The sequence below is a fragment of the Oxyura jamaicensis genome, chromosome 21 (genome assembly GCF_011077185.1).
Source record: "Oxyura jamaicensis isolate SHBP4307 breed ruddy duck chromosome 21, BPBGC_Ojam_1.0, whole genome shotgun sequence".
NCBI lineage: Eukaryota > Metazoa > Chordata > Aves > Anseriformes > Anatidae > Oxyura > Oxyura jamaicensis.
This window is the reverse complement of record NC_048913.1, coordinates 4009165-4036650: the sequence shown is the minus strand read 5'-3', so window position 1 is coordinate 4036650 and position 27486 is coordinate 4009165. Positions and strand designations below refer to the sequence as shown.

The 27486-nt window shown below is 46.5% G+C and overlaps 1 protein-coding gene across 9 annotated transcripts in view; it reads left to right on the top strand.

The window, feature by feature from the left end:
* RERE (arginine-glutamic acid dipeptide repeats) overlaps nt 1-27486 on the top strand; it is a 228678-nt gene that overhangs the window by 162991 nt on the left and 38201 nt on the right. For all 9 annotated transcript variants that reach the window (XM_035344932.1, XM_035344929.1, XM_035344927.1 and 6 more), the window contains one exon: nt 16172-16252. In XM_035344932.1, coding sequence (XP_035200823.1) covers nt 16172-16252 — 81 coding nt within the window. The remainder of the gene's footprint in view (nt 1-16171; nt 16253-27486) is intronic.

Here is a 27486-nt window from a genome sequence, read left to right as displayed (position 1 = left end):
CTGCCTGGAAGATTAATAAATGCTCTAGCAGTTGATTGTTGAAACCATGTTTTTCATCTCATTTTCAAGGGCGTCTTAAAAATGGAGATCGCTTACACTTGGTAGCGTTCTCGATCATCTTCCCGTGTTCATTTCAAAACGAGAACAAGACACTGGGGGACTTGAGAGATTGCGTCTGTTCTCCCACCGGGCAGAGTGGTTATTTTATAAATGAAGAGGGCCAAAAAAGCTGTCCTTCGTAGTTTCTTAGCAACAGAGCCGGAGTCGGGTTTAACGTCCGTGCGTACCGTACAAGAGCTATGTATAGCAGCATGAGCTGTGCAGCTCGGCAGCGTGGCGGCTGAAACAAAGGGCACTCACCCAGCCTTGGGCAGGGGAAGAAAATCAGCCCAGCGCACCCATACGCTGCACAGGCTCGTCGTCTTCCTCCTCTCGCTGTCAGATGATGATCTGGGCAGGGACACAGCGACTGTCTGCACTGCTCAGATATTTAAGATTTTTGTCTGTGAAGAGATCTGGAGTCCGCTTTAAATATAGTATCTTCTGTCCTGTTTGTCTCCAAAAGGAAACTGAGTCATGGCATTAGCAGTCAGAGCGTCAGGCCAGCACAGGGATCGTCATAATTACGGGAGCCTCTGGAGTTAATGCTTTTGCCACAGTGAGCAGAACCAAAGAAACAAGTGTTCATGTTGTAATCACGGTAAAAACTAACCGCCCCATCTGATTTTTATTTTTTTAATTTAATTTTGAAAAGATACCGTGAATCAAAGCTGTCTTCCTTACATTCCACTGACCTGTTCACTCTGTTTTTGTACGCATATTGAATTCCCAAACTCTGAAATTCCAATTTTTGTGCCGTTCCATATTTGTTAACAGTATGATAGACTTCTAAGTCTGGTAAATGTAATAAGGTGCCTGTCACAGTTTGCTTTCCCTTCTGAACACAGATTTAACAAATGGCCTTCCATAGGTTTTTGGCTTGCTTTCCTTGATGTGCATTGCCCCAGCGCCTAGGATTGCGTGAGGGTTTCCATGGTTTTGAAAACAATGCTAAAATTTAAATACAGTAGTGTTTAGCTGTCTGTTTTCAGAAGATTTTTGTTTGATAGTTTGGAAATGCTCTAAGTAGTGTGATTTAAATGTTACCTTTCCTAATGGCCTAGGAAGGGGGCATCCACGTGTATAGGGAGAGACATCCACAGTTCTTGGTTTGATTTCAGATGTTGTCAGTTGCCCCGGCGTATTTCAGCAGTTGGAGTTTATCTGTCTTGTAGGTGTTAAGAAATTTGCATCAGTCTAAAGAATCCCTATCTCCCTAATACCTAAAAGTGCCATTTTAATATAGTCATAGGTAACGGTGCAGTGCTGTGTTGTTTTCCTTGTCAAGCGTACAATAGAAATGCCCAGCATCTTTCCAAGTCCTTTTGGCTTAGTCTAAGTCAATGCAGGTGCAAAGTGCATAGTTACCCGTGTCGGAGTTACTGCAGCCAGTGCACGGAGACCAGGAATGGATTAACTTGCTACAGCAAGCCCCTTTTGCGTTGGTTGCTACCTAAATCATGGGAAATGGTGTTCTTTTCTTCTGCTAGCCTTTTCCTATTGAAACCTGGGAACGTAGTCTTAGCCGTGACTTGCACGGCTCCTCAGCTCGCTGTGACCAGAGTGGTCCTTCTTGCTGTAAAGGGGGCAGAAGATTTCAGGCACAGTTCCTTTGTCTTTTCCTGTTCTTGGGTACGATGGCAATGCTATCCTTGCAGAAGGATGTTCCATGCCCTCTTTGCAGTTCTGGGAATATTTATTACACTTTGTCCATGCCGTTTGTTTTCTCTAGTGAGGTGAGAGTCTTACGGTCTCAAGAAATAGCCAGGCTCTTACCAAACTCAGAGAGTTTCTTTCTGTAGAGGCACCTTGGTTGGGCCGTGCTGCCAGCAAGAGCCATCGTGCGCTACAGGCGTAGGAAATCAAAGCTATCTGTTTTGCTGCCTTGCAAGCGGTAATTCAATATTTTAGATTGTTTGGGCAGCGAAGGGTAGGGTAGCGCTGTTGAACTGCTTAAGCCTGATGGATGGAGAAGAAACACGTTTTCAGGATTGCAATCCATAACCCAGATGGAGCGGCGTGACGCCGGGGAGGCGCGGGCAGGCCGGCAGCTCCGGCTAAGGAACAGGACTCTGAGGCTGAACCCTTACTGGGTTAGGCACCTGTAGGTAAACCATCTTCAGACATCGTGGTGGAGGAACAGCAGAAGCACTGCCCGGGATGCTGGGGGCTTGGCCTCCAGGTGAACCTCGGTGACAACGGATTTGAGCTCAGTGGCAGAGGGTCTCATGGAAGGAGAGCGATACCAAACCAAACGAGTGTGACATCTGAAAATGGAAGTTTTGGTATAATTAAGGTTATTTTTGAAATACAGCACCCTTAAAGTTTTGATTTAATGTCAGTAAAAGCTCATTTTGACCAGGTAGCTGATTTTTCTAACAGCTACGAGGAGAAAAACCAAGACAAAACAAAAGTAACTTTTCCAAATGCCACTGGGTTTTCTGTGATCCTGCCTGACAGCTCATCCGAGACTTATTTACTGTGGACCAGGGGATGTTACAGCAGAAAATGACAACATTCCTCTTTGAATTGGTATAGTGACATAGTTCTTATTTAAGAAACTCTGATTACTGTCACAACATGGATGCTCTGTGTGCTTTAGCGCTCAGGACTTATCTTTCCTGCACAAGCCTAAGCATTCTGAATGCCAAGCTACACCTCATTTGCAAGTTCTGTTTGCATGATAAATTTTATTTTTCTAATCTTCCCTATCAACAGCGCTGATTTTTTTTAATCTTTCAGATGACATAAAAATGCATTTTAATGAAGCAAATTATATAGCTTTGTCTCCTTTTGTGCACAAGCGGGGCGGCCATATTCAATTAGGCTGAAAAATGATCATTTGTTCTATTACAGGCTGTAACAGAGCGAGAGAGAAAACTGTGATCCATCACCAGTTGCTCAGCTTTATGTTACTTAAATCACTTGCCATTCTGTCAGCAGCTCCGAACCCTCTATGGGAGCCATTATTTAATTTAAGTTTGTGGAGGTGTCACTTGTTTGATAATAGGCTGCTTCTGTAGTAGACGCGGAGCGACTAAATATTAATCATTTTCTGCATCCATCCAAGATTCCTAATTAGTTAGAAGGGTAACAGCGCCAGTAAAGCTAATGATTATGCTGCCATAAAAAGAATGTGACAGCAAATAAGGACTCGATCCAGCAAGATGCTGAGTGCCTGCCAGTGCCGGGGAGCCTGCGGGAGCTGGAGACGCTGAGCGGTGTGGGGGGTAAACTGGGGGGCTTGGGGTGACCGGGGGGGAGGGGGGATCCCACGGATTTGGGAGTGCAGATGCCACCTTGGAAGGATCCCGAAGGATCCCGTTTCGTGGCAGCCAAGCAGCTCAGCTTTCAATCTTTTTTTGAAAAGTTTGTTGTCAGCACAGAGGAAGCTCGCCAGGACAGCCTGTAAATAAGCCGAGCCGCTGCAGAGCTCCGCTGGAAGGGGCGTGCGGTTAGGTCTGCTCTTCCTTCCTCCTCGCTCGGGGTTGTGTAAAGGCTCTGCCGTGCTGCTGAGGGTGCAATCACAAACAACCACTTGGTGCTCCGTGTCCGATGCTGCTTTTGTGTTTTCGTGTGCTGTGGTTTTGAAGATACAAAGTGCACGTCGCTCCTGGGTTTGTGGTTTCGCTACAGCTTTTACTGCCCTCTGGTATCTCGCGCGCTCCCCTATCTCCCCTATCCACTTGTGCATGATCCACCACATTTTGTTTCTTTTTTTGTTTTGTTTTGTTCCTGCCCTTCCCCTTCTCCCTCTCCCCCCGATTCATACCTGTCCTCTCAGGTTTATACAGCTCAACGTGGCAAGATTGGTCCGACGGGGGCTTACGCATTTAGAGGACCCAACTAAGCATCCCAGCATATTGCTCTCGCCTGGATCGGAGTAATTTCAAGCACTCAGATCAACCATTCCACTTCTTACAAATCGGAGAAGGCAGAAGAGGGCACCTCTGCTTTATTAGGGTGCTTATTTTACAGTGGAGTTTATCTGTTACGGAGGACACCGTCTGGGGAGGCATTTTTAGTCTTGGCACCACTTCTTCCCCAAATCCACACCTTTCACGTTCCCTTTGCCACCGTTCTCCTTTGTTACACGAGCATTTCTGGGCCTTCGTTTCCGATTCTCTTTTTCTCCCTCTTCTATTCATGGCTCACTTTTTCATATTTGGCACCCTCTCCCCCCCCGCCCCTGGACTAGATGTTTTGATTCAGAGGCCCTTACACAAAAGAAAAGGGAACTTATGAATCATCTGCTTCTTTTTAAAGCTACTTTTATGCGTTGCTGCCAAGATCACCGTATGAGCCAACGTCTTCCTCGGTAATTGGATGGCGGCGTTGCGGAAGTGCATCAGTCACTCGCTGTGATCTTACGTTCGCGGGACAAAAAAGCAGCGGATAATTGAACAATGCGGGTCGTAGCGTGGGTCCCCGTGTCACGGGAGCTCGCAAGGAACCGAAACCTCGCGCAGTGGAAATTAGTTTTAAGGGGGGGAGGGGGAGGAATCAGAGCTGATAATTGTCAGCTCGGCTGATGGCGAATCCGCTCTGCCGTAAGCACTCCGCTTGCAGGTTTTGGTGCCCGGGCAGGAGCCGCACGGTGAGCGGCCCCGCTCCAGCTCTGCCGAGGGCCTTGCTGACATGCTGTCTGCTGTCTCTTGGTGGGGACAGCCCAGGGATTTCTCCTCGCTAAATTTTTTTTTGACTGGCAGAATTTTGATCTAATAAAAGCCCTGGTGATGGTCAGCAAACCCGGGTTCAAAAACGGGTGGGAACCTTGGGCAGTGCGGCACTGAAGATGGCTTTCTGAAGGGCTGTAGGAGATTGGGAGTGTTGTGAACGTGCTCGTGTTGGTCTCGAGTGTTGAAGGCTTTCTGACACTGTGTCATCATAGGTGGAGATGGAACCTGTCTGCTGAGCTTGCATTTCTCTAACTACAAGGTTAGAAATTCCCGAACCATCAGAACACCCCCTTCTTGTTGTGAACACTTGAGCAGGATGCAGAACTCCTGCCGTACGGGAGAGCTTGCTTTCTGCTCCATATCAGTCTCTCACTGAGCCTAAGTCTCCTTAGCTTGGAATTTGTTTTGTCATTTCTATTATTTCTTAGATCCAGATGTGCTGGCTCACGTATCTCTTCACTGCTCTGCAGAGTGGCAGATGAATCCCGAGACACGTTGAGGAAGCTTGGAGGGGTTGTTATGCCTTTTAGCAAGGGTCACACACCGAGGTTTTTATCTTGGTGCTTGAACTCAAACGTGGGTGCTGTAACCGCAAACAGCCCCGCTGTTTAATTATTTACTCGGCGGAGTCACCTGCAGAAATATTTGCCTCTCTGTATGGATAATTTCCTTGGGGATTCTTGCCACCATTTTGTCTCATTATTCTTGGATCTGTTCGTCGCTCTAAAGCATGGGAGCTCTTGAAGTGGTTTTGTTCATTTCCTTCTGTCATTTGCAGCAAGTCACTGTTTGACGGCAGAAATACAGCCTCCAGAATAATTGACAATAATGGCTGAAATCCCAGAGGAACAATATTTCCGCAATAGGGAACTTCCACTAGAAATACCGCGTTCGGGTCTTGAAAGGATCGCACAGTACATTTCAAGTAGTCTGAGTGCAGCTTTTTGTCTGCAGTGTTACAAATCGAGTGAAAGGACAAAAAATGGCACTGAAAGAGGAGAACTTGGGGCTTGCGTAACGGTGTTAGACTCGAGCAAATTGACACGTATTTTTGGAACTCTGTATGATCCACGTAACACAAAGATAAGGCTTTTCTGGGGGGAAAAACCGAAGGAAATGGAAATGTTCGGGTGTTTAAGTAGAAAGCTCAAGTTGGAGGCTTATCTTATGCTAAGCCTCAGGTTAGTTATTAGCTGGTGGGCTGATCGTGCTGAGCTGCAGCTCCGGGCTGGGACGGGTGCGTGTCTGTGCTCACCCAGTGCCTACAACCGGAGTCTTACTGTGGATAACTTCATGGAGATCTGCTCTGTGGGAGCGGCGAGGCGTTCCCTACGCTATGCCGAGCTCTGCAAAAGTCACGGTAAGGAAAACAACATGAGGAGGATGAAATTCAGAAGGAAGCTAATACGTGGTGTTTTCCTCTGGGCTCGTTTCTGCCTAATAAAGGTGACGAAACGCAACGTCTTCCGCCCCGTGGATGGCGGCGCGCATTCCGATGTTGGCATTACTCAAGGAAATGCTCGTAACTCTAGGAACGTATTGGTGCTGTGGGTTTTGGAACGGGTGTTTGAGGGCTGGAGAATGGGAGGCAGGAAAGGTTGGTTAATCTTCTGAACCGATGAATGAGGAAATGTGTAGTAGGGCACTTCATGTTCCACGTAAGGGCGGCTTTTCCATTTTGTTTCATGTTGCACGTGTTGCTTATACGTATTAATTTGTGTGTCTGCTTTTGAATTCTCTACTTCAACTCTTTTCATCCTGTTAAAAAAATAATAATAATTGGAGCTGTTAATTTTACATTTTTACAGTGTGTTTTCACCCATTCTGGACGAGCTTCAGTCTAAGAAACAAAAAGCAAATAGCTTTTTTCCCCTGGAAGTTTGCAGCTTAAGTGCTGAATTTCTGCTTCTTACCCATGTTAAGGGGAGATGCTTTCAGATGTCATAAGGGAAAGGAAAGCATATCCTTGGAAAGAGATGTTGTCCAACTTTTTTTTTACTTGCTGTTTAGTTTTGATCTACCCGAAGGCTTTTTTCATATGCTAACTTTTTAACAGCAGTTTAAAATAATCAGGAGTGAATCTGTGTATAGAAGAAGATAATCTGAAGTAGAATCAAAAGCTTGCTGTTGTCTCTTGGCAGCAGCGAATTGTTTTGTTTTTCTGGGTCACAAATGTGCCAGACCTTTTTTCTCTTTAACTCTGCAAATGCCTCTAAAAAAAAATCACTTAGGTGAAAACGCACTGAAATCTTTCAGCTTTGTTTGCAGCGGTGAGAAACTGTTGATTGCAGGAGACGACAAAGTTCAGGTGCCAGGAATAGATAGCGAGCTTTGGTGGTTTCTTTTTTAAGCCCACAGAAAGGGCTGGGCTCAGAAGCCTGGTGCATGGACACGTGCAGAGAGAAGCACTTTGGTGGAGGTGACAGAGGCCGCGGGAGGCTTTGTGGGTCCCGGAGAGCTGCACAGGTCTGGAGCGGGCGTCGTGCCGGGTAGGTGGGTGTCTGCCTGCAGAAGGCCTGCCACGGGCATTTGAATACAAATGTGGGCAAGCTGGCCTACCCAGTTCCTTGCTGGTGGAAATGACTGTGCTTGGGAGCATGGGGAAATGCCTGTGATGTGTGTGTGTGTACCATGGGCCTGGGCGCCCACAGCCGTTGGGCGGCTCGGGCTTGCCGCACGAGGGAAGCTCTGCCTGCAGTGGGACGCAGTGCTGCCGGGGTCCTGTGGCCTTCCTGGGGCATGGGGGACACCACATCTTGTCCCCCACCACAGCTTTACTGGGGTTGAACTGCAAACAGAGCAGCCCTCAACCCAGCGCTCGTGTGTGCCTGCAGCTTGCGTTGCTGGTGGACGTGTCGCAGGCACCGCCGTGGCGTTACGCTGGATCCTAACGCTTGCGATAATCCAGGAATTGCATTGCCAGTGACGTGAGGCTGTTTATCAAATACCCTTTGAGAGCTTGGGAAAAGTAAAGTCAGTTTTCTTTTTTTTCTTCCTGCTGCTGCTTTAATATCCAGCCCTTTTTTGATCTGTGCACCGGCATCTGATGTGCCACTGCAGGCTGTCCTTAGATCAGGTTTCTTGGCGCGCTGCTGACTTTATCTCGTTTACCGGATCACATTTCTGTTGCCATACGCTGTGTGATCGCAGCCTCCCCGCAGCTCTTCAACAATTAGTGACCGAGCAGGAAGCGTGTGTTCATTACAATAGCCTTTTGATTCTGGTTTTGCGATCCCGCGGCGGGGCGGCGGCACCGCTCGGCTCTGACAACCGACTTCCCCCGGCTCGGGCTGCAGCGATCCCGGTCGGATCTGGCCCCGTTCTGGCACGGGGAGAGGTGTTGGTGGGGCCACGAGCATCCAGCAGACGTGGGAGCATCGTCTGGGGATGTGTGGTGAGGCACCCAGACCTGACAAACAGGGAGGCCGCGCTCGGAGCAAAACCGAATGCTCCTCATTTAGGGGTAATTGATTTTTATTTTCTGGCTGTTTTCTTTGCTCTCATCTAGGCTCTCGCCCAGAAACAGGTACAGCATTCACCAGCAAATAAAAGCCTTGCGAACTGCTGTGGGTGAATCTGAAATCTGTCTCTCTACAAAAACAGCTCTGTTGCAATACAGATGGTGAAAGAAAGCAGGGGTTAGCGCGTGAGGTTAGCAGCATCCTGACAGCTCGGAGCCTGGGGTGAAGGAATGGTTGAATTCTGCCCCGGCTCTGGAAAAGCCCGGGAGCTGTTGTGTCACCTTCGATAGCGCGTTGCCTTTGATGCAGGTTTCTGCATTGATCCTTGGCATGAAGCAAAGAGGAGAGAGGAGATGGAGAAACTGGCAATTGGGCTGTAATTCACGCTGTGCTCCAATTTAGAACACAAACCCCTTAAAACATCATCCCCGATAAAATAAATGGAAATGAATTTGGGAAACCTTGAGGTGAGCACCCGGGCTGTTCTGCAGCTAGCTGGGGAGCCCTTTTCCCAGACCAGGTACGGTTCAGGGTCGGAGGCACGCGGATGGCACCACAGCGAGAGCATTTTTGCATTCTCGTAAGAAGGGGGAGAGGAGAGAAGGGATGATGAATCCACTCTGACCTCTGGAATGGCAGTATAAATACTTTATTGAAAATTCTAAATAAATGTGTTTGTAACCAGTAATCCTCCTCTGCATGCAGCCTCATTTAGCCAACTGTGTATGCAAATGTGCTATTAATGTGTTTGCATCCAGTATAAATATACAAATCTAATCTGTTTATATATGTAATTTACACACAGCTGTGCTCATGCTCACTTAATACCAGTATTTTCAGCGAGCGAGAGGTATCATGGGAGATCTATTGTTCAAAACAAAAGCTACCAGTGCAGCACCATGGCAGGGGGATCATTATCATTTCAGGATCTTTTGGCATTCCCTTGAGGGAGGCTGCTTAATGACTCGCCGTCTGTGCGCGCGGCTCTGGGTATCCGGAACGGGCTCCGGTGGTGCTGTGCGCCTCCGCATCGCTGCGAGGCTTCGGTGCTGAGCCCCTCGCGCTCACGTTGAGGCGCGGGGTGTAATTCTGCAGGAACGCAAAGTGACCCCAATGGGAGGGAGAGCTAATTGCTCAGCACCTTTTAGGCCTTGCTGCTGATATATTTCTTGTCTTTTTCTGTCCGTAAAGGACAGGCGATCTTACAGGCATGTGCCCTGGGGGTGCATGGGTTTATGGCATTTAGATGACCAGCGGTGCACTCCGAAGAGCTGCTTTGAAAATCCGACGAGAACCTTGGTGCCCTTAAATATAGATGGGTATCTAATGAACACCATTAAAATGGTTTTGTTTTGTTTTCATAATATCTTTGAGTTAAAGGCCTTGGTGAAAAAAGAATTTGATTTTCAGAATATGAAACTCAAAGGAGAACTTTGCCTGGAGGAAAAAAAAGAGTAATTGTACCAAATACACAAGAAAAATAAGCAGGCTGCTATCTATTAAGGGTAAATTTGGTTTTAGTATGTGTTGTGAGCTAAGGTCGCAATCTGCTTAATGAAGAAAATTATCACGTATATTTTGGAGATAAAGAATGCTTTTAACAACACCAAGTACCCATACACACCCACCCACAGACATCGACGATTCTCCTCTTCCAGTGCCTCTCTGCAGAGCCATCACCTGCGTGCGCCTTCCCTCTTGGCCTGGCAGTCTGGAAGCACGTTTGTGACCCAATTTACGAAGCATTTACCTGCTCAGAGTCACCAAAGGGGCACATGAAAAAAGCGAACAACACAACCCCCCAGCAACAACCACCGCTTTTCCCAAAACGGGTCGTTCCAAAGCCTGTAGCTGGTGGTCGAGCAACAGCAGCTGGCGTTGAGGGGGTGGCTGGCAGGTATGAGTGCTCGTGCTCTGCTGCCACTGCGTGCTGCTGCTTGTAGGTAAAGCAAAGCATCGCTCCTTGCTGCTGCTCCGCGACCTTCTGCAGGCCGGACGGATCCGGGAAGCGCTTGTGTGTCCAGCGGTCATCGAGCACGGGCTATCCCTCTGCAGTACAGGGTTGCAGACCTCGTCAAGCAGTTGCCAGAGCCACCCTGTGAACAATTTATCCTACCTCTGGTCGTGTCAGGGAAGAGCAAAGAGGCCCTGTAATCACGACCTTGGTGCAATCTCATCGGGAGAAGACTTGAACGTGCTGGTTGGTGACGGCCCTGCTTGTTACAGGACACAAAGAAGGGCCGTGGTGGAGGTGGGACGGAGCAGTCCCATCCCTAATCTGAGAAGTGCTGTAGGCTAAAGGCAGATGGCACTGAGGGATAAGTGGGGCACAGATATTTCTTCAAAGATCCTCTACAGCTTCCACTTGGGCACAGGAGATGTGCACCTCTCTGATACGGTGCTGGGGCAGGACAGAGGCATGCAGAGATGCCTTAGGGAAGGCTTACAGAGCCTCTGCATTAAACAAGTTTGCCAGCTGGGTGATTTTTGCAAGCTTGCTGTTAACTGATGTAACGAGCAGCAGCACGAGTATCCAGCGCGAAGGGTAAAATTGCTGGCTACTTCAAAATTAAATTTAAAAAACATAAAGCAGAGTTACGGTAGTGACAGGAAACAATAAAACAAAGGAAGTTCAGATGAGGTTGAAGCATATCCTGTTCTCCCAGCAGCAGGCCCATATTAAAGGAACATAGCAGAGGCCTGAGTATAGATTTTTCTTGACAGTTCCTCTCCCAGCGGACTGATTTTAGAGGTTTCGGGTGAGCTTTGCTGGGTCACGATGCTCGTTCCGTGCGCTACAGTTGTAACCTAGAATATCCTCTTACCTCGGGACCCGGTCCCCTTTGTGGCCCAAGGATGCGCATCCTTAGGCTGAGAAATTCCTCTGGAGTCACCCTCCAGCCTTCTCCCCTGCTGCTAGAAACCAATTTTCCCCTCTCTTTGCTTGCGTAGCTTTTTGTCCTCTTCATCTGGTGGGATTTGAGCCTCTTAGTGTTGTGCCATGGAAGTGTTTGACTCGGTGACCAGACAATGTCTGTCCATCTCCGTCTGCTGCTCCATCGTGCAGCCGCCCAGGCTCGGTGCCAGGCTGCGTTCCCTGTAACATAAAACACCTTTTTTGGTTCTTGCTGGCATCACTTGCTGAGCGGTCCTTGGTCCCGTCTGCTGCTGAGCATACACAGCTCCTCTGGGGTAACGAGACAGTAAATATTAGCATCGTTTTCTGCTATAGCCAGGTGTAATTTGGTGGGACAATAATTGCGAATAAGGGAAGTTATGTTCTGTAGGAGGTACCTGGCGTCTTCAGGTTAAGCTGTCTCCTTGTCTTAAGGCAACTGTTGGGATACTTCTGTTCCTGGAGGACAGTACGTATCATTTAACCTTATCAGCAAATGCCTTTATTTGCACCGTACACACATAAGCGAAATATAATGTTAAAAACCAGCCAAGCTTTTAATAAAATGTACTCTGCGTGCTGAAATCCAGCCAATGTGCGTATACGATGTCTGCATGCTAAAAATTGTTTGGGGCGATCTATAAATGTGCTGAACATTTAAGAGTTTTGCAGATACAACCAAATCTCATTTTCTTTCCAGAATAACTGCCATAATTTTTCATCCTGCGAAAGTTAAGAAATAAAGATGCTTTTACGCATTTAGTGTTTATTTGCTGTTAACTATTAAAGCCCTGTAAATCTTCTTAGCGCATTTACTATAAAACTTAATAAGGTGCATTAAACGTGGGAGATGGTGACAACTTCAGCTGGCATCTGCCTAGCAAATCTCAGGCCTCTCAAAACGTGCACTGTACCTATTGCTTTTGTATTGGAAAAAAAATCATACAGTGTTTTCCACTCTAACTTCCCCTTTCTATATTCTCATAATTTAAGGAAGTGTTTGAGAGAAGAACTTGTTGTTCTTGGACATGGTCTAAAGAGGGGATTTTTTTTTTTTTAGAGAAATTGAGGAAAAATCCTTATTCGTTGGATTAAGAAGGAACAGAAAAGCCTCTGTATTTGTGTGTTTGTAAATGTATTGCATTACAACATGTTTGTCATTAATTAACCAGGTGGGAGTCGTGGGAAGGGAAAGAAATAACACATGGCTTCTCTTAGAGAAAATACATTTGATCTAAGCCTGATTGAAGCATCACCTCAGAAGAGACGTATTAGGAGGAGTTACGAATTTGCAGTTTTATCACTTGTCCTGCCTTTCTGAAGCCCATGAGGTTTCTGTTTGAAATTCTTAAATTGATTAAACTGGTTACTTTTTACTAGATGTTATTCTGGTGTGCTTTTAGAGCCAGCCGTATCTTCGATTTGTGCAGTAAACAAGATGAAAAGTGAACTGGGAGCCTCCGTTCCCAGTTAAAACCTGGGGTGCTGAATTTCAGCATGCAGCAGCAAATTTTTCCTGCCAAGCTGTAGTCTCTTGATAATAGAAACCCTGACGCATAACCTTAACTACAGCTTTGCAATGGCATTATCATCACATTGATAAACATGCCATCTGAGCTCTGTTAGTCAGAACATAATGGCTTTGTGTATCTTGTCATGATATTTGTTTCTCGGGATAAAATATGGGACCTGCAAGGAACACATATGCAAACATTAACATGCTTGTTCCTTGTTCTTCCTTGGTTATTTATAGCTCCCTGTTTACACATTGGAGCAGGATACTGTAGAACCTAATAAATTTTACTGGGGAAGCTCAAATTATAAAATGGCATTAGGAGATCTTGTGTTCTGGCTGGTCAATAGCCATGGTAACCACTTCATAAAATATCTCTGACTGTCAATATTGACTGACCTAGCAAGCCATGGGATTTCCTAATGCTGCTTCACAACAATAATTACCCGTAGTGTTTTTGTCAGCTGTGTTACAGTTAGTCTTCGGTGACAGTGCAAACAATAATGCTGACAGTTCTGTCATATGTCTAACTTTAAAACATTACTTAAGTGCTAAAATTGGAATGTTTATCTTAATTTTTCAAAATACAGAATTTGGATTTTCAAACCATTGTGCTCTACAGCCACCTGTTTGTTTTTTGTTGTTGTTGTTGTTGTTGTTTTAACCAGAGCTCCGTTCTCATGCGTCCATGGGTTTAAGGCTCATTGTACTGCAAGGCTACTTTAATTCGTCGCCTGTCGTTTGCTGATACCTTCAGTGAGTGCCACGTCTCCCGCACTGTTAAAATGCAGCCATAAAATTTGTTGCATGTCATTTGTGCAGAGGAGAGAGAACTCAAACAGTGTTAGGCAGCCTGTTTTATGACAGACGGGAGAACAACAGGTCGCTGCTGATTTGGTGTGTGACGATTTGGTTCTCAATATTTAAACACGTTTAAGAGAGGTCTCTGTTGTGCTGGACTTGGAGAAAATCAGTAGCTGGTTTTGTTGCGGGCTGAGCGAGAGCTGAATTAATGGAAGAACGGGAAGGAAAATGTGGAAGAGAAAATGTTTCAAAAAAACAAAACCACAAAAAGCCAAGCCTTAAGTTTCAGATTTTCTATCTGATTTTATTGAACTGCTTTTTATGTGTGGTTGTTGAGGAGAGTGGCTGTCTCGTGCCTTTGAGTAGACACAACTATTTTATAGCTTCTTGCACTGTCTCAGTGGCCTGGTGCTCATTTTATACGGCACTGATAAAGGTGGCAGCATAATTGGCCAGGGTTTCGGAGTGCCAGAAAGACGGCCTTCAGTCACGTTTGGAAACCTGGGGCGGCGTTTCAGGCTCCCTCAGACAGGCTCTGCTAGACTGACATTCCCGGTAGGGATTTTTGACGTCTCCTGAGTCAAATGGAAAACAGTTTGTCATAGCTGGTTGGTTTGTTTGTTTGGTTTTGTTTGCTTTAGTTTTTAATAGTTGAATGAGAACACGAAGCAAATGTAAAAGAGTTTGATTTGAAACCTTCTTAAGAAGATAAATAGACTTCTCCCCTGAGAATTCAGGTACACCATAGTGAGCGTTAGGTAAAACGAGGAATAGGAAACCAGGCCTTTCCTCTTTATGGGGACCACGTTGCTCTCCCCTGCTCCCCATGCCTTTCCCCCATGGCTGGAGTGTCACAGCTCTGGTTTCTTCTCCCTCCCCCCAGCTTCTCATGTCAAGTTCTCCCATATGCTGTTAGCTGATGCCGCAGAAGTGCTGTACTGCTGATAGTGCCCAGGAGGCAGTGGTGTCGACAGTCCGAGCTCCCTTTGGATTGTCTGCCCTTAAATCCTCCTCCGTGTAGTTGGTTTTCATTCTTTGCCATAAGCTGTAGACAGGAGTGGCGCTGCTCTCTTGGGATGCCGGGGCTGGCAGGAGGAGGATGGTACCACTGCCATCTTTAGCCCAGAAACGCAAGGCGGCAGAGGTGTGTACATGGTGTCCCCCCTCACTGTAATGAAAATTCCTCGCCATTCACATGGTAAACAGCCAGAGGTATGCATGTGAGTCAGCGCACAGGCTGTGGGCAGCTTGCTATCTGGTGATCTTTGGGTGTGCAGGGCTGGGACCGTGCCATTAATCCAAGGGGCCTGCTGCAGGATCCTGAGTGCCCCAGGCACTGAACTCGACTCCAGCGTGCTGGGTCCCCTGATTTAGGGGCAGTGGGTGTGGGTTTGAGCCAATGCACAGGGCTGAGATCTCAAAGCATGGACCAGGGGGTGTTTGTTTGTGTCCCTGTGCCCCCAGGTATCTTTGTGGGAACCGTGGTGGTCTTACGGATTGGAGGGTTGGGGTGAGGTGAGGAAATGATTCTGTGATTCTATGAAAGATCCCCTCAGGTGGGAGCAGGTCTGTCCAGTGATCTGATGGAGGCTCAGTGTTGTGGTGGGCACTTGTGGGGTGTGCAGAGCACTGCTGTGGCAGCAAGTTGATTGCCCTTCCTCAAATTCCCTGGCCACCACACAGTGAAGAAGCCCTCTAATCCCCTGCCCACCTCCCTCACGTCGGTGTTTGCAAGAAGACTTAGTCCAGAAGGCATTAAGCCGGCCTGCTTGGTGCGTTTGTACTTGGGGAGCTGCTGCTGCTGCTCCTCCGTGCCCTGCTCCCCTTCCCTCACAGGCAGCGCTCGGTTCGTGCCCTGGGGGCTCGGGCATTCGTCTCCCCGCCGCCGTGCCGGGAAGCGGGGGAGAGCCGCGGGGAGCAGCCGGGGGCTCCGGGGGGGTTTTGTGGGGTTGTATTTGTGGGGTTGTTTGCGTGTGGGGCGATCCAGGCCGCCTTTTGCGGCGCGCCCGCGGCGCCCAGCCCCGCCGCCATCACACGCTGGGCGGCCGCCGCCTCCCGCCCGGCCCCCGGCTCGCCTCAGCTCCCGGCGGCTGATCCGCGCCGCTCCGCCCGGCCCCCGCCGCCCTTCTCCCCGCTGCCAGCGGCCTCCGGAGCCGGGGTCGAGTCCCGGGGGGACCTCGGAGCTTCTCCGCAGAGCCCCCCGGCCCCCCTGAGCGCCTGCGGAGCCGGCAGAGGGAAGCGGCCGAGCCGCCGAGGGGAGCTTCCCCGGGAGCGGGCGTCAGGAAGGGCGAAGCCGGGGGGAACGCGTTGAGCCCCCCGGCACCTCCCGCGGAGCCTCCTCCTCTTCATCCTCCTCTTCCTCCTCCTCCCCTTCGCCGCCTTCCTCCCGCTCGGGCAGCAGCGCTGAGGGACGCGCGGCGGAAGATTGCGGCCGTGGCGGGGAAGGAGCGGCTGCGGTACTGACTTTCTTCTTCTAAAGCTTCAAACGCTGGAAGTTTGGCATAGAAAGGGATCTGCCTTGATATTATTTTTTTTATTATTATTTTTTTTTTTCGGGGGCTTTTCGAAGCCTTTTCTGCCTGCTCCGTCGCTGCGTACGTGTACGTTTCCTTCCATCGGCAGTCCTTGCGCTCAGAACAGTTTGGCAGTTGTGCTGATTACCGAGATCTTTTTGTTTTCCCCTCTGCTGACATGCTATTTTTGTTATCTTTTATCGCAGAAACGTTTTATTAAGGGGTTGAGGCAGTACGGCAAGAACTTCTTCAGGATCCGAAAGGAGTTGCTTCCGAATAAGGAGACTGTGAGTACATTCGGACTTTATGTAATTTGCTTTTTCTCCTGCTGCTTCAGTGTTTGATCTCGCAGAACTGTTTCCTTTTCTCCCCGAATTTGATCCCACTCGGATTAATGCAAGAGAAAATGTACAGCTGGAAAAGGTGGCGGTAATTTTTAGTGCAGTTTTTAGGTCTTAGCATGAAAGCTGTTACATAAAATTGGCGTCGTTGCTGGACGAAGTCATTAAGGTTGGATGAAGTGTATTTCTGGGGGACGAAATCTAATTTTAAATTCTGACATTGCGATGGGAGAATACATTTATGTCACCAAGTTGGGCTCGGATGGCAGCGGGTAATTAAAGAAAGCCGAAAACAAAACAGAATCTAATTGAAGGTGGAAGGAGGAGGAGGTATGTGCCGCTGCTCTCCGACCTGCACCATCCGTGGTGGCGTTTTTAACTCTTCGCTTCCTGAAGCGTGCGGACAGCAGAGCTGGAACTCGAGTTTCTGAATCAATCTGAACTTCATCAGGCTGCCTAACTGTCAAAGTCTATTAAAAATCCTGGCAAGTGCTTAGGAGGAGGGCGGGCAGAGAGGAGTGGTTGACTTCTTCAAAGGGAAGAAGGGTTGGGAAGCCTTGGGAATCTAGTTAGTTTTCCATTAGTCCTAATTGCCAAGCCTCTCTAGAAGCTTCGGTTTCCATTCTGCAGGTGTCATTTAACTGCTGGGAGGACGGTTTTGGAAACCAGTGTTCATGCTTGTTCTGAATTTAGAAGGGGATAACTCCATGAAAAGTGAGGCAGAGTAGCTGGTTTTTAGCATTTTCAGTGTGCTTGCATTAATGGTTCTGAAAATACTTATTTAAAGCATAACCAAGAAGAGGTTGTTTAGACTTTTTGTTTGTTTGTGCGGAACTTGGATGAAAGGAGAAGCACTGCTGTGAAAATATTTTACAACCTGTAAAACCTGCATATTGTAAGAGGTTTCCTTTCTCCTTCTGAGATGTTCTTGTGACATGACCCTGTGATATCAGTCTTTCATCAGTAAATAGCTAATAAGTGTGTGACTCAAATAGGAAGGGGAGGGTGAAGTGATTCTTGGGGTGCTTCAGTCAGCGTCACTGTTCACTGATTGCATTGAGAACGACAGGAAAACTTAATTACCAAGCAAGTGTAGGTAGACCTTGCTTTGGTATTTAGTTGGATTTTGAGGCACGAAGGCCTGGTGTTGGAAAGAGGCAGCTTGGAAGGAATGCTGAAATAGCGTGCTCCCAGCAGCACGTAGTCAGCTTCAGCAGCCCTTTCCTCTCTGCTTTAGAGTAACTCCTAGTAATGTATTTAGGACAAATTTGTGTTTACTTTAGAACGCGTTCTACTGATAGTAAAGTTACCGAGAGGCAAAAGTACTCTTTAAAAGTTTGAATTACAGTGAGTATGAAATACAGCTTTAAATAAAACATGTCTTTTTGTGCTAGAGAAAAAGAGTTTTTGGGAGAAGAGAAAAACTAAAGACCTGAGAGCTGGGGGCATGTGCCTGACCCTGTTTCTGCTACTTGACTTCTGCTGTTTGCACTTGGATATCAGGCCCAAAGCTCTGTAAAAGGTTTGCAAGTGGCGTGAAATTTGATACGGGCTATTATTATGCAAGTGTTAGATTTTTGTTTCATTAGGTCTAAATTTTTACTGTCGGGAGGAGTAACTACTAAGTTTGAGCAACTGGAAGCCGTGTGTTCGTGGTTTTGAGCAGGCTGTTTTAGCCTCTAGTGGTAACTGATCTACAAGTAACCTTTGACCGACAGCAGATTGTTTAATCTCTGTTTCCTATTTTTGCCCACCGGTCTCCCTTCTGCTCTCTTTTAATTCCCACTCTGTTTTCAGACAAAATTTGCAGCAGTTTAGCTGTAGTGAGACCCATAGGATAAAGGCTGTAGTAAACAGTATCTGACTATCCAGTTCTGCTTTTCCTCCTTAGTGTGGTATGAGGAATATTGCAAATTACAAGGTTCTGGAATTAATTTGTGTATTTTTAGGTCACTAGAATAATTTCAGAGACTTTGCCTGTCATTCTTCTATTGCGATGTGAAGTAACCCCCTAGCAATTCCAGAAATGCTAGAAAACAGGCCTTATTTTCCTGTTTAGCCACCATATTAACATGAGGTAGAACTCGAAAAGCATTTATAGGCACACAAGGGAACTACAGCAACTCCCAAGTCCTGCAAAAGCTGCTTGAAAATGAGACAGGGACATTCTCGAAGTGACTTGCCCTAAATGGAAACCAGGTTATAGGTCAGTACAGCCTACACACTTCTTATTTATTAGGAGTTTACCTAACCAGTCGCTGTGGCGAGGGGAGGCAGGGTTTTTTCTTCTCTGGAAAACCCACTTAAAGTTAAATCTCCTTATTTCGTTGCTTTTTGTATAATGCATGCCTTTTCTAGATACTTAGGCTGCTTTCTCCGGGAAAGAACTCCTAATGCCTCCTTAAGCCCTGCAGTTGGAACATTGCAATGCTGGGAGATAAGTAATACAACAGAAATACCAAGTTATTGTGAATAGGCCTATTTTACATTAAATCGAGTTGATGCTACTGTAAAGGAAGTCAGAAATCAGAGGTTAATGTGACACTGTCTTTCTTTTATAATACTGGAAGGTGTACAGTGCCCGTGGAGAGGTGAGAATTGAGCCATACTGTAGGAAGTTTTCACAAGCGCGTTAAGAAATGCCCTACTGGAGTTGTGCCTTTTGCTTTTTTCTCTCTCTTCGGTTGATGTGAGCTGTTAAGAAACCCCTGTGCTCCTCAGTGTGTGTTTTAACTAACGTATCACGTTTTTTTTCAGCGTTTTTAACGTAGTTACTTCTAAATGAATAACCAGCCAGAAAAGATCTTTATGAAAGAAAATACTGACTGCATATCAAAGCAGTATTTTTGTTTAGGTCTTCACTCATCCAGTTTATTTCAAAGCAATTATGTCTAAGAGAGGTTCCCAGTGGGCACGAGCGTAAATAGCTGTAGCATTCTTTCTCTTCAGGCTTTTATGAGCAAGAGACACAGGAACTAAACCAGCTCTTATCTGAGCATGCCCCCTGCTGAAACGGGAGTGCTGAGGTTGATTAAGGAAAGCCAGTGGCTTTAAGGCTGGATCAGCGTTAACCGTGTGATGCTCTGGAGGAAAATTGCCTCCATGTAGATGGGCTTAAATAAAGCTTCTGAAACTTCCTTGGGTTTCCACCCAACTCTGCCTTAAATGTATCTGTCCCTCCGTTCCCACGTGTCCTTCCTTTCCCCTTCCTCCTGAGTAGCTCTCTTGTTGCCCTGTTTGGGAAGTTCCCTCGTGTCCTTTGGGTCACGCTTACGCTTTGGATTCTTCCCCATGGTAAGCCACGAACTTTTAGAGACTTCTTTGTGACACGACCAGTTTTCGTGAATAACTTCCATTTAAATTCCTGCGTTGTGAGATGCAAGATAAACAGCTAGCAGCAAGGTTTCGTAATTATCTGATTTGGCTTTGTCAGTGCTTTTTTCTTCCTGTTTTGGGTTGATTCGCTAAAACTTGGTGGTATACAGGATTCTCAAAGCGTTAACGACTCCTGCTCCAAATTCTTCAGGTGATTGCACTGAGCGACTTGAATTGGAGAGTTTCAGAAGTACCAGCATTGATGGGCCCCTGATAGATGGACTTAAATGCCTACAAGATCAGGGCATGACTTTGTGTGTTCTTGTAAATAGCTTAGCTCTGTGTCAGTGATGTGCGAAGGGAAATACAAACACAGGTCCGGGAGAAGGAGGAGGAGGACACCGTGTCACAGTGTCAGCTTGCTCACACTCAGAGCTGGGTCCTCTTCCCCTGGAGCTCCTGCAGCCCTCTTTGTATTAAATATTTTGTCTGACCAGCAGAACTCCAACATCTTGGCCGCTACAAGTGCAGGGGACGTACATGAGTGTCCTGTTGGTAGCTCTGCCCAGGTTTAAGCCTAGTAACGTGTGTTAGTGCCATCACATTTGCTGCAGTTGAATTCAGGCTTTGGAAACATCGTCCATGGGAATAGACCCAAGTGCTTATTACCTCTTCTGCCTGTTTTTAAAAGTGGGGCTGACACCTCCCTGAATGCTTTGAGGTTCTCGAATGACTCCTCCTGCATTCATCAGAAGGGTTTATGGTGCAGGGATTGTGATCGTGGTCTAATTGTCTGCTTGTCTCTTCCCCTGGTGAGCCTTGTGGAGCTGCTTGCTGAGGGAGAAGTCTAAAAAGAGAACAGTGAACCTTTGTGGAGACTTGCAGGCTTTGGTCTAATTTTGTTTTGAATTTCTCTGTTCAGCACATAGGCATCTCTGCTGCGTATGATTTTTGGTTTGGCTGCTTGGCAAGAGACAGCAGAGTGTGATCTGAAGGTCTTACCTCTGGGTGGATGCTTCCGTATTTAGCTTTAAGACACAGTGTAAATAAAAGTAATGAATATCAACTGCCTCCCTTAGATCAAAATACCTGCAGGGTGCTTTCTCATGTGCCTACAGACTAAACGTGCACCGATTTCTTCTTTAGGAAAAATATTCTCTGTTATGGTAGTAAAAATCCTCCTGCCCAATGCTGTTTGGGATTTATCCCTGAGACTAAATAAGCTGTCCTCTGTTAATGTTAGGAGACAACACGAGTGCAATGTGAGCTTTCAGCATAAACTTCTGTTTAATTTTAGATTGGAGTTTAGATAAACAATTTTATTCTTGCCTCATTAATGCTTAATCTTGTGTTACATAATACACAATATTGGCTTCCTGGGTAGCTTTTAAATATAGCACAAATGTGCGGCGGCGGAAAGGTCACGGCGGTTGCCATATGTGGAGCCTGGCAAGGTGTTTGTCCTCCGACCATCGCGACTCTGCGCTGTGCTGGTGGGGTCAGCAAACGGCCCAGCAGGGCAAAATGCCACGGGGCACACGGGTGGCAACCGTTCTCCTGCAGCATAACTGCTCGAGTCGCAGCTTTCCTTTGATAAAGAGGGAGGTAATTAGGTGAATATCTTTAGGTCCCTTAGAAGAAAGTGATTAGTTAGCCCCGCATTGACTTTTTAATATTTACACTTGGTGGTGTAACGTACTTCTACCAGTAGCTGAATTGGATTGTGGCTGCAGCCTGGGCGTTATCGCTGCTCTCCGTTCCCAAAAGAAACAGGTTGTGTTTGATGGTGTATTCCCCTAATGAGAGCATATTAATACGCTGCGTGGTCCAGCCCTATTATTTCCTGACTTGTCTTTGCTGCAGGAGCGTTCAGAAAGGGACGAGCTACGCAAGCCTTTTCTGTTTGAAAGCTGAACCTTTTTCCTTAATAACTTGCTGTAGCCTCGATGCAGGCAGAGCTGAAATTTTCCATTAGGGTTTGAAGTGACTGCCAACATAAACAGCCACTGCTTCTTTTCATTTCAGCTCTGCTCGCTGCTGCTAGTGCTTCCATCGCACGGCTGTTACACTCGGAGGGTTTTGTTCTTGGTAAAACAGGGACTGGGCTTCACATTTTAAAAACGATAGCTTAGGACTTTTTTTATTTTTTTTTAGTCACAGCAGATATCCTACTGGGCCTCAGCCAGCTCTGCAAGCAGGCCGGGGCATTGGTTGGTTGCTTTTCCTGTCTAAGTGAAACCATCGGGTCGTTTGCATAACAAACTTCTGTAGGGAACGTGTTGCCTTTTTTATTTTTTTGCCCCTTTTTTAATGAGTGACTAGCTGGGCTGATTGGGGGGGGGGGCTCCAAATGGGAATGTTTGGCTTTAAGATAAAGCAGGGCACTGAGGAGGCACACAGTAATCCAGCTCATGCTTCTCACCAGGAGCAGAATAAGCAAGCCAGAGAATTTGACGAAATGCTGAAAAAGCTGAATTTCTGAGGAGCTGAGCTCAGATGGAGGTATTCCTAGATTTAAGTGGCGCCGAGCTAAAAGCTGTTCACGATGACCAGATCACCTGAGGGGTGCTGGGGAAGCGTGCTCAGTGCGATTCGGCTCGTTTCTGTAAGTTTAACTGCTAAACCTATTGCAAATGTCATCGTTTTATTGGATAATAGAACTGAAGGTTTCTGAAGGTCCTAAAGAGGCGTGAAAGTTGTGGTTTACCTCAGGTGTGCACCATGTTGTCTTCATCTCCAGAGCTGGTCTCGGTCTCGGAGGTGAGTAGAGCTGCCAGCTGCCTCCTTTGGGCAGGCGGCGGTTCCCACCCCATGGTTTCCATGTTGTCCATTTTCTTTCTTCTTCATGAGTTTCTTCTTTAAACATGACATATTCTGGAGTATCTTGCTTTTCTCTAAACCCTTGCACTGTGAGCTGCCTGCTTACATCAGCCGCTGCCTGCTGACCCAGGGCTGCTGATCCCGGACTGGGGTTCCATCTTCCAAAGCCCCAAAACCCTTTCGCATACCTCTGTGGCTCTCAATTTCACAGCCAGGAAAGCCAGAGATAGAAAGTACCTGCTGTGCTTTGTTTTTATTTGGTTTAAATCTCTTAAGCTCGCTTTCTTCATTTTCTATTGCGTTTCACTTTTGTGCTGTGAAGGTAATTTACAGCGTCATCAGCTCAGAAACTGGGCTGCTTATTTGTGTTTCTCACTAAGAAACCTTTGTAGGTGAAGAGCATAAAAATAGAAGGTGCATTCACTGTGCCAACTGGACTCTAGAATTGCATTTAGTATGGATAATAAATCAACTCTGTTTGCACTCTGTTTTTTTATTTTACTTTACAAGATTGAAACCCATTGTTTATTTTTCTCTGAAGGTTTAGAGGTAGGTGGAGGTAAAATATTGTTGCAAGCAAAAGAAGGCCATTAGGCAATTGCGTTGTGCTCTGTCAGAGAGCCAAAAAGGACAATTTCTGCTTTGTAGGGAAAAGTATGTATTTGAAGATCTAAACCAAGATTATTTGGGAAATTGATACAATATTGTCCGAGTCTTTCTCTCCGCAAGTGACAGAGAACAATGCTTCCGTGACTCTTCGTAATCCTGTTACACCACATTTTCCTTGTTTATAATTCACCAAAGTAAGGCATTTTGTTGTTTTGTTTATTTTCTTATCGTGAATTCTCTTTTTTATCTGTGCTGAAGGGAACGTTTCTGTTCATCAACAACTGTGTACTTTTTATTCTACGTTTTTCTTTCCCTGTGAGGAAGGGTGTTGGCTCTTCTTTTTCAGCAGTTGTCAGATTGCATCAAATCCGCAGACATCAATCCTGAAGTCCTGTGAATCTCAGATACAGAAAATAGGTATCTGTTTGAGAAATTGTACTGTTTATTTTCAGCACGGAGTCTTTTATCCCGGCGAGATTCTTTTCCACGGATGCTGTGCACCAAACAAACTCTTGTTTGTTTCCTATCCAATTGGTGACTAAAGATACTAAAACTTCGAGATGGCTTTCAGAAGGGCAAAAACAGACAAGTCAGTTGAAGCAACAGCGATATTTGTGGAACATCCTGTCCTAGAACAGTGTTAGTGTTACAGAATTTGGTAACTACAGGAAGAGATTTGTATAATCCTGCCCAGTGTCTGATTTTTGAAATGGCTTGGTAGAGAGAGATTCTCGAAGTATCCTCTTGGGGTGCTAGCTTTATACCCACAAGTGACACCTGGGGATCTCAGGATCTCTTGCACCTAAAAGCCAGCGCTGTTGGGTTTTTGCAGGTGAGGAGCTGAGGCAGAAGCAAAGCTAGGGACCTGCTCAGGGGAACAGAAAACATCTGTGGCAAAGCAGGACGACAAGTCTTGATGTCCTTTATACTATTTATAGCACTTACATTTATACTATGTATTTGGTATAAAAGTGGTGTTGAACAAATCGTGTCCTGTAGGTACTTGATTTAATCAATGGAAGATGTACATGGTTTAATGGCTTTGTTTTATGGCAAGTTAGATGGATTTGTAAGCATTAACGTGGCACTCTAAAGTGATATTGTCCATTTTGGGGGGGAGCAGACGCAGAAATCCTTAGAAAGGGCTTCCAGTAATGGAAGATGTGGAGTTGGGTTGAAAAATGGTAAGTTTTATGGTAGTTACTCAGGTGTGGTTTGTTGACAAACTGCAGTGAAACCCAAGCAGTTTTTGCAGCTAGTTCAACTTGTGTGTTTAACCTTAAAAGTTTCTGGCCTTTCTCAAGCTGGGGTTTGTGTGCGTATGTATTTGGACCAAATTTTATCCTTACTGTCTGGTGGAGGCCAGTGCAGACTGCTCGAGGACAATTTTGGCAGAGGCGTGGCTTGCTTGTGTTTGAGGAGCAAGCTCTCCATCTTGCAACTTGAGTTTTTCCTCCTTATCACCCTCATTGTTTTCTTATCCTAGTCAGGGATAACAACGTTTAATCACCAATACACCACTGATGAACAAGGGAGCAGAAATCAGATTGTAGCTGACATAACGGGTGTTTGGAAGAGCTCCCCAGGTGTCGTCTCAAGCGTGCATTCACCATCTGAGGGACAGATTACCATTTTGAAAGCTATTGCAGCAGTTTTCTTTGAATGTTCCAGCTCAAGAAGTAAATGTGAGTAGTTCTGACGTGCTGTGAGGTCCATGCTTACAGGGGAGTAGGGGTGATGGGGAGCTCCTGGGGGTGCAAAGCAGCCGGCGGTTCCTTAACGCAGACACCCAGGACTTGAGGACCAGCATACATGGCTCACCACAGCACTCACACCTTTGGGGGCAAACAGTTGTGCACCAGAAGAAGCCATCAGGTGTTGGCAGAGACTAAACCGTACTTCTAATGCGTCTTGCCTGTGCCACTGGGCATGAAATTCACTTTCCCCTCATACAGCAGATCGTCGGCCTTAATCGTTGCTTCCTGCCCCAGATGGCACCATAAGAACTGTGTGGATCTGGCGTTCTCTTGGCGTAAAATCAGCCCCCAAATACATTATTCAGTTGTAAATATCCTGTAATATGCTGCTATAACTGTACTGAGAGCAAGGCAACAATAACTTGGGCAGACAGATGCACTCATTTTGTCAGTTTTGTTTCAAGCCAGCTGTAAAAAAAAGAAGCAGTGCTTGATTGCTGGGGTTTGTTTTTTGTTTTTTTCCTTGCCAAGGAAAACTCCCTGGAATTACACAGATTGTGGAATAAACTGAGAACAGGGGGTTAAGAATAGTGGCTTTTGTTTCAAGGGGCTGTGGCGTAGGGAAACCAGGGCGATCTGGGGTGATAACAGGTCCCTGTACTTCAAGGAACATTTAACATCAGGAGCTGAAACCCCATCTATTGCCATTTCCCCTTTGTATTTCTGAAAGAATGAAAATGCTTATCAGGCCCCCAAACCACTGAAGGTTTCTTAGGGGTGATGGTGTTATTCTTTTGGGTAAACACCTGCTGATTTTGTCCTGGCAGCGTGTCCCCAAGGGACGTGCTGTGTTCTGCCAGGTGGTCAGCTTGGTCTGCAAGGTGGGAGGAAAGCTGCAAATCCGACCTCAGCCACAGTGTGCCATCAGACATGGGGTAGCCAAAGCAGCTTCCACAGAAAGCCTTTTTCTTTTTACATCCCGTATGTTAAAAAACCTTAGAATGGCGGAGGGAGTTCCTTCCGGGTTGTATCTGTCGAGATGGAAGTTTTCAATCCCTCTTTGCTTTGCAAACATGAAGTTAGAAACTTGGAGGAGATGTAAGTGGGTGAGGGGGTTCCCATGTAATCGCTGGGTTTAAGAATTGGGATCTTCAGAAGTGGACCGAGTGCCCTGAAATTAATGACAAAATCGGCACGTTGATGGTACTGATGGCTGGGAAGTCCTTACTGGTATTGGTTCTGGTCACCCGATAAATCGAAAGTTGGCAGGGAATGCCGTTTCTTTTTATGCTCCCAAATTCCTGCGCAGCAGTAAGAGAAATCTGCTGTTCAGGAGGTGCTGAGAAGTACTCGGGCTGCCGTGACGAGCCGCATCGTTCTCGCTGGATGGAACAGTTTGTCTCAACCCTCTCCTCCCTCCCCCAGACATCCTCTCTGTGCTCCCTTTTTGCCTTCCTCCGAATTTGCCTGACACAGGCTGAATTATTTTGTACAATGCCTCTAGATCCTAACCTTTAAAGAAAGGGAGAGTGCATTCCAGGTTAGAAACCAGCTCGTTCCTCATGCAATTCGAGAAGTCCTCCCTGTTGTTTAATTCTCGAGCCTGCTTTGTGCCTGGTGCCTCTTGTTGTGTAAGCGCTAGCACATCCCACAGGAACTCCTGATTTATTTTGCTAACTCTGCCCTTCTCTCTGTGGTTCAGAAACCTCTAATGATCTGTGAAGCTCCAAGATTTCAGAGTCGAACAGTAGTAGTTTTAAGAACCTCCTCTACTACATAAAAGCCTTAACACTTTCCACATGCTGCGTTTTTGACCTTCTGAAAAGCTGACCTCACACAAACCTAGCCTGTAGAGGAGCTGGGCGCCCCGGGCTGGGGCTTGTTAGTGCTATTGTGAAATTCGGGGGGGGGGGAATGAAAACTCTGGGCTTTTGGCCAGCAAGGAAGATGTGATACAGTCAACGTGTTTGTGTTGCCCTTTGTTACTGCTCGAGTTTGATTAGCTTTGTTTCCGGTAAGCTTAATTACGGTTCTTTTTTTCTTTTCTTTTTCTTTATGGCTCAGAAAGCGATCCTTGCCAAAGCCTGAATCTTTCATTACCTGAATTGCCCGTAGGAGGGAACTGCAGAAATACATCATGCCAACCCCCAAAAATACAAACCGCCAAACACAAAACAGAAAACCCATTAAACTGTAAAACCAACCCTTTTCTTTTTCTTGCTCCTGCAGCCCTACCGCTGCTGCTTTTTGCACATTCTTTTTTCTTCCCTGAAGTCTCTCTTAGGCCTTTAGGCTTGATAATGAATTCAGAAAACGTGCGGGGCTAACTGCATTGCTTGGCTTTCCTAAGCTAGGGCAGGCTATCGTGATCTTACACAGCAAGGTGATGCTTGGAGTCACGTAGCTGGGAACAACCTGGTGAGGACTGTGGGGCACTTGAGGAGAAAATACAGTGCAGGTATTCCATACGCCAACAGCAATTAAATCTTGCGTTCTGAAATCACTCCCAGCCCTGCCAGTGCTTTAATGCAAGATGAACTGGTGCTTATCTTAGTGCTTTCTCTGCGGTTGTCTTTGTACCTTTGTGTTGGCCTGCCTTGGTACAGGTTTTGCCTAATAACAGTTCTGATACTCGGGGGTGATACTTTCTTCTCAATTGAGCAGCCCAAGATAAGGAAAGGGAGGTTTTGCCATTGTAAATGCTCGCTTACTAATTTTGCAAGCCCCAAACGCACAGCA